This window comes from Salvelinus namaycush, chromosome 7 (assembly GCF_016432855.1).
Source record: "Salvelinus namaycush isolate Seneca chromosome 7, SaNama_1.0, whole genome shotgun sequence".
NCBI classification, from domain to species: Eukaryota; Metazoa; Chordata; class Actinopteri; order Salmoniformes; family Salmonidae; genus Salvelinus; species Salvelinus namaycush.
Window position 1 is genome coordinate 10,746,645 of NC_052313.1, and position 7,500 is coordinate 10,754,144.

General features: G+C 43.9%; 1 protein-coding gene across 2 annotated transcripts in view; it reads right to left on the reverse strand.

Moving 5' to 3' along the window:
- Positions 1–1,954: 1,954 nt before the first annotated feature.
- The window catches only part of LOC120050318 (vasoactive intestinal polypeptide receptor 2-like), a 16,661-nt gene continuing 11,115 nt past the window's right edge, over positions 1,955–7,500 (reverse strand). The window contains exons 8-11 of one of the 2 annotated variants that reach the window (XM_038996897.1): positions 7,398–7,458; positions 7,203–7,272; positions 2,573–2,664; positions 1,955–2,481 (exon numbers count right to left, since the gene is read on the reverse strand). In XM_038996897.1, coding sequence (XP_038852825.1) covers positions 2,319–2,481; positions 2,573–2,664; positions 7,203–7,272; positions 7,398–7,458 — 386 coding nt within the window. In that variant the 3' untranslated portion in view covers positions 1,955–2,318. The remainder of the gene's footprint in view (positions 2,482–2,572; positions 2,665–7,202; positions 7,273–7,397; positions 7,459–7,500) is intronic. The other variant, XM_038996898.1, reaches the window with a different exon arrangement.

Consider the following 7,500-nt stretch of genomic DNA (forward strand, 5'->3'; position numbering starts at 1 on the left):
GGAGGGTGATGATCAGGAAATTCATCCAGCTGCCTGGCCAAGATTCCGGTTCAGAATGGAACCAGATCGCTCTGACAGAGGAGAGTAGGGCCAGGAACAGAGAGACAGAGGAGAGTAGGGCCAGGAACAGAGAGACAGAGGTGTTTAGGGCCAGGAACAGAGAGACAGAGGAGAGTAGGGCCAGGAACAGAGAGACAGAGGAGAGTAGGGCCAGGAACAGAGAGACAGAGGAGAGTAGGGCCAGGAACAGAGAGACAGAGGAGAGTAGGGGCAGGAACAGAGAGACAGAGGAGAGTAGGGCCAGGAACAGAGAGACAGAGGAAGTAGGGCCAGGAACAGAGAGACAGAGGAGAGAGTAGGCCAGGAACAGAGAGACAGAGGAAGTGGGGCCAGGAACAGAGAGACAGAGGAGAGTAGGGCCAGGAACAAGAGACAGAGAGAGTAGGCCAGGAACAGAGAACAGGTGTTTAGGGCCAGGACAGAGAGACAGAGGAGAGTAGGGCCAGAACAGAGAGACAGAGGAGAGTAGGGCCAGGAACAGAGAGACAGAGGAGAGTAGGGCCAGGAACAGAGAGACAAAGGAGAGTAGGGCCAGGAACAGAGAGACAGAGAGAGTAGGGCCAGGAACAGAGAGACAGAGGTGTTAGGGGCCAGGAACAGAGAGACAGAGGAGAGTAGGGCCAGGAACAAGAGACAGAGGAGAGTAGGGCCAGGAACAGAGAGACAGAGGAGAGTAGGGCCAGGAACAGAGAGACAGAGGAGAGTAGGGCCAGGAACAGAGAGACAGAGGAGAGTAGGGCCAGGAACAGAGAGACAGAGGAGAGTAGGGCCAGGAACAGAGAGACAGAGGAGAGTAGGGCCAGGAACAGAGAGACAGAGGAGAGTAGGGCCAGGAACAGAGAGACAGGGGAGTAGGGCCGGAACAGAGGCAGAGGAGAGTAGGGCCAGGAACAGAGAGACAGAGGAGAGTAGGGCCAGGAACAGAGAGACAGAGGAGAGGTGGGCCAGGAACAGAGAGACAGAGGAGAGTAGGGGCCAGGAACAGAGAGACAGAGGAGAGTAGGGCCAGGAACGAGAGACAGAGGAGAGGGCCAGGAACAGAGAGACAGAGGAGAGTAGGGCCAGGAACAGAGAGACAGTAGAGAGAGTAGGGCCAGGAAAAGACAGAGAGAGGCAGAGACAGAGAGACAGAGGAAGTAGGGCACAGAGAGACAGAGGAGAGTAGGGCCAGGAACAGAGAGACAGAGGTGTTTAGGGCCAGGAAAAGAGAGACAGAGGTGTTTAGGGCCAGGAACAGAGAGACAAAAACAGCGACAGGGGAGAGACAAAAACAGAGAGACAGAGGAGAGTAGGGCCAGGAACAGAGAGGCAGGGGAGAGTATGGGAGAGACAAAAACAGAGGAGAGAGAGGGAGGAGATAGCGGGAGACTGAAGTGTTCGGGAGCAGCTGACGGGATTCCCATGGAATATCACCGGAATCAGATGTGTCTGTGTGTGCTGCCTGTGTAGGCTACCCCCCACAGGTTCCTCTCCTGTAGGATAATGGTCCTGAGGAGAAGCAGCAGGATTATCCCTCATCCCTGTTCACACACAACAGGGTGTGGCGTACCCATGCACAAAGCGAGGTCCATACAGAAATGGTTTGTCGAGATTGGTGTGGAAGAACTTGTCTGTCCTGCACAGAGCCCTGATCTCAACTCCATCGAACACCTTTGGGATGAATTGGAACGCCGACTGCGAGAGAGGCCTAATCGCCCAACATCAGTGCCCAGCCTTGCTAATGCTCTTGTAGCTGAATGAAAGCAAGTCCCTGCAACAATGTTCCAACATCTAGTGGAAAGCCTTCCCAGGAGAGTGGAGGCTGTTATAGCAGCAAAAGGGTGACCAACTCCATGTTAATGCCCATGATTTTCGAATGAGATGTTCGACGAGCAGGTGTCCACATACTTTTGGTCATGTAGTGTATGTATATACCTGGAATGACCGCAGTCCCAGGTCAAACTAGATAGGGTTAGGGGGGGTAAAAGGTTAAAGATCAGCAGTTAAGGTAGTGGTATACCTGGAATGACCCCAGTCCCAGGTCAAACTAGATAGGGTTAGGGTTAGGGGGGGTAAAAGGTTAAAGATCAGGGGTTAAGGTAGTGGTATACCTGGAATGACCCCAGTCCCAGGTCAAACTAGATAGGGTTAGGGTTAGGGTTAGGGGGGTAAAAGGTTAAGGATCAGGGGTTAAGGTAGTGGTATACCTGGAATGACCCCAGTCCCAGGTCAAACTAGATAGGGTTAGGGTTAGGGTTAGGGGGGTAAAAGGTTAAGGATCAGGGGTTAAGGTAGTGGTATACCTGGAATGACCCCAGTCCCAGGTCAAAGATAATCTTGTATTCTGCCATCCTGTCGCTCTCTGTCTCCACCAGGTAGACAAACACCATGTAGTTGACTCCAAATAGAGGAATCAGCAGCAGGGTGGACTTAGCCAGACACCTGCAACACACAGGTGTGTAAGAATAATCTAAACAAATGTGATTGGTTGTTGAGAGAATATCTGTATTATCATTGGTTGTTGGAGGGGTACCTGTACTGTGATTGGTTGTTCCCGCCCACGTCAGAGCAGAGTAGTTTCTGGACTAGGATACGGATGATACTGATGAACAGAACAAAGTTGATCTGATGAGACAAGAGACCTCCATAAGAATGAGTAGGACATGAGTAGTAGAGCAGTGGTGGTCAAGAAATTTCATCAGCCAATGATTGTAAAGCAATAACTGTCGGTCTCATGGTAATTGACTGTAATTGACCGGGGCTGCAGGTAGCCTAGTGGTTAGAGTGTTGGACTAGTAACCGAAAGGTTGCAAGATCGAATCCCCGAGCTGACATGGTAGAAATCTATTGTTCTGCCCCTGAACAAGGCAGTTAACCCTCTGTTCCTAGGCCGTCATTGAAAAATAAGAATTTGTTCTCAACTGACTTGCCTAGTTAAAAAATGGTAAAAAACCTCACATTTAGCATCTCCTGGCTTCCACACACAAGCCACTGATGCTGACCTTAGAAACATTTGCATTTTAAAAAGTCTAATAAATCCATGCAATATAACCTACACCTTCACAATGAATCCATGGTTTATTTTAGAAGCATGATATGAATAAAAAGTAGTCTATTTCAGAAGAACAGCATACTCTGAGTTGTCCTTATGTTAGGTCCTGATCTGGCTATGCCAAGTGGCTGTGGGCTACACTAGTTCATTTAGCAGACAAGATTTGCTTAGACTTCCTTGGCATTATTTTATAGTATGAAGAATACAAATGAACAAAGCTGAAAAAAATATAAAGAATCTTTTCTCCAAACGATTTGAGGAGGTGTGCACATGCGGATATTCTGTGTTGGTCGGTTAACAAAGAAATTGGTACTCCTATATGCTTAATTTAGAGTTATTAACCTCTTTGGGCTGCAGGGGCAGTATTGAGTAGCCTGGATAAAAGGTGCCCATTTCAAACGGCCTCGTACTCAATTCTTGCTCGTACAATATGCATATTATTATTACTATTGGATAGAAAACACTCTCTAGTTTCTAAAACCGTTTGAATTATATCTGTGAGTAAAACAGAACTCATTTTGCAGCAAACTTCCTGACAGGAAGTGGAAAATCTGAAATCGATGCTCTGTTCTAGGGCCTGCCTATAAATGTGCTTGATATTTATTAGTATACATGCACTTCATACGCCTTCCACTTGATGTCAACAGGCAGTGAGAGAAGAAATGGAGTGTATAACATGATCTGAGGTCGAATAAAAGCTCTTGGCATGACGTGACCCCAATTTCCTGTTTTCTGGAACGCGCGAGAAGTGACCTGGTATTGCCTTCTGTAAAGCTGTCGTTATAGACGACTAATATCTCCGGCTTTGATTTTATTTGATACATGTGACAATATCATCGTAAAGTATGTTTTTTCAATATAGTTTTATTCGATTATTGAATTTTTTCGGGACGTTAGGCGTGTTGCTTTGTCTGCGTATGTTCAGGAAGGAGAGCTTCGCGCCACTTTGCTAGCTTTCTGTGCTAATTGACTGGAGAGGAGGACATTCTAAATCCAAACAACGATTGTTCTGGACAAAGGACCCCTTGTACAACATTCTGATGGAAGATCATCAAAAGTAGGACCCATTTTATGATGCTATTTCATATATCTGTTGAACATGTGAACTAGTAGTTTGCGCCCAGATTTTGGGCACCCTCTCGCCATAACGTAAACTGCATGTCGTAATGAAGTTATTTTTAGAATTCTAACACGGCGATTGCATTAAGAACTAGTGTATCTATCATTTCCTATACAACATGTATTTTTTAGTAATGTTAATGAATAGTTATTTGGTCAGAATATGTGAGTGTCAGAAAAATATCCGGACGTTGTGGGAAAAAGATGCTACGTTAGCACAATGTATAACCACTGATTTCAGCTCTAAATATGCACATTTTCGAACAAAACATAAGTGTATGTATAACCTGATGTTATAGGACTGTCATCTGATGAAGCTTATCAAGGTTAGTCAAAAATTATATATATTTTGCTGGTTTGTTACGATCGCTAACTTTTTCTGCTGGTAAATGGCTTGTGTTTCTGGCTATTGTGGTAAGCTAATATAATGCTATATTGTGTTTTCGCTGTAAAACACTTAAGAAATCGGAAATATTGGCTGGAATCACAAGATGCCTGTCTTTCATTTGCTGTACACCATGTATTTTTCAGAAATGTTTTATGATGAGTATTTAGGTATTTGACGTTGGTGTCTGTAATTACTCTGGCTGCTTCGGTGCTATTTCTGACGGTAGCTATGATGGTAGCTGCAATGTAAAACTGATTTATAGCTCAAATATGCACATTTTTCGAACAAAACATAGATTTATTGAATAACATGTTATAAGACTGTCATCTGATGAAGTTGTTTCTTGGTTAGTTTGGTTGGTTCTTGGTTAGTTAGGTTGGCTTTGTGCATGCTACCTGTGCTGTGAAAAATGTCTGTCCTTTTTTGTATTTGGTGGTGAGCTAACATAAATATACGTGCTGTTTTCGCTGTAAAACATTTTAAAAATCGGACATGTTGGCTGGATTCACAAGATGTTTATCTTTCATTTGATGTATTGGACTTGGACCTGCACTTGAAGTGGCTGTTGTCATATTGTGCCCGGCTTCGGGCTTGCAGCCCAAAGAAGTTAATGTAACTTTCGTTGTTTTACAAACGGGCTATGTTTAGATTTTTAATACATTCTAAGGCTGCATGATGCGACTGCAATGATGATTTGAAAAAAGTCTCTTGAAAGGCATGAGCTCTGCTTTGTTTTTTTTTGCACAGGCTGTACACACTACATCAGTCACTCATTCACAATTTGACAAGCACTTGATAATGCCTAGAATTTCACAGCGGCATCCCCTTTGTGTGGCCGTAATGCACCCTAAAACAATCCATGCCTTTTGTGTCCAGTGGCCGTTATGCCCTTCTCCCTGAGTGCTGTGCGCTCCATCACGTGATCGGGTCTTTCTCACAGGCTACAAGTGAAGACAGACACATCCGGAACTCAACTGCGTGTCCTTATCTATTTCCGAGGCGCACATTGAAGATACTGGAAGAACTATCCACATTTACTTTTTCGTCAGCCAGCAAGATGAGTAGGCCTAACAAACAGCAAAAGCACTAGCCTATGTCAATCTACTATCCCCCATAGTACAAACGTCCACCTATTCTATTCTGTGCGAGAAATAAATATTCCTAACATAGTCTGGGACAGTTGTGGGATGCGATAGATCACAAATTAATACAATCACCAGCATCCCAAAAATGTTTTTACGCAACAGATCAGAAAGTTTAGCTTAAAATGTTGATAAACTATTAGGCTATTCACATTATAAGCGCAGCAATGCACACATGGTAGTAGGCTATATCACCATTATCAAAAGTGACCGCATATGCAATTATGCATGTAATGCTTTTATTATAAAGGTGTATTTTATATGGTGAAAATGTTCTTCCTCATTCTTGAAACTCAGACGCTGCTTATGCATGCCAGTTAGGCTCTACACCTGTTGTAAAGCAGATTAATGTGCTTAATTTTAAGAAGTTATTTACGTTTTTTGGCCACTTTAGTTGTGATAAAAATCTTATTAAAACATATAGCCCTATGGGCTAGGCTACATGAGGTGTGATACTAACCTTATTAAAACATATAGACTTATGGGCTAGGCTACATGAGGTGTGATACTAACCTTATTAAAACATACAGACTTATGTGCTAGGCTACATGAGGTGTGATACTAACCTTATTGAAACATATAGACCTATGGGCTAGGCTACATGAGGTATGATACTAACCTTATTAAAACATATAGACCTATGGGCTAGGCTACATGAGGTGTACAACTATGATTAGAAAAAGTCGCAAAAAAAGGCATTGTTTCTTACGCTGGGCATCATTCACAAGTGATAATATATCATTCACAAGTGATCACCCATCAGACTATTCTTGATTTAATCTGGTCTTTACATATACTAAATAATATATGTGTTACATTAGTTTTAATTTAGAATGGACCATTATCATGCACCTGTATTGAAATATCAGCAGCGGGAAAAAATACACAGCTTTTACGCTTTTACCCGTGGTTTATTTTCATGCCAGCCAGGTAGGCTATACTCCTGTTGTAAATATAAGCAATGTACTTAATATTAGGAACGTTGAGAAATAAATATAGTAGGCCTAGCCAATAGAAAGCTTTTTAGTAGAGGCCATCACTCTGTTTTCTGGCGCAAAAGCATAGCCTATAGAAATGTTGCGCAACATGAGCTCATGGACTCTCATGAAGTGTTTGATTAGATTTTCGATCACATTTGCATTGATGTCAGAGTGGTTAGAGGGACAATAGAGTGCTGAGTAACAGGCAGTTAGCAAGTTTGGTAGGTTACTAATGACCATCAGCAGCATCAGAGCTTGGAGAAGCCTAATTACCGTAACTAAACGGTCATGTGGAATTTGACTACCTTCATGACTCGTGACCGCCGGTATGGCGGTAATACGGTCACCGCAACAGCCCTAGACATGAGACCCCATTTTGGCTCTAATGGAGACAGCAGCCCAACCCTGTTTCTGCTAGTTTGTTCAGTGACTCAAAGGGCTTGCTGATACTGGGATGCCATTACTGCTCTACTGATACTCACTATCACAGACGCCATTATGGGCCAGTTGATCACCCTCCTAGGGGTAGGAATGTCATTCCTCTCCCAGCAGCTACACACACCCCCACACACACACACACACACACACACACACACACATTGATTAGTCGCATGTTGATGAGCTATTGAGATGGGGAGATGTTCAGTCGACTGTTGATGATGTCAGAGCAGACTCACTCGGTGTCTTCCAGATACATCCTACAGAAGATCCAGATCACCAGAAATACTGAGGGTAACCCTGAGAGAGACACAGCGAGAGAGAGAGAGAGAGAGAGAGAGA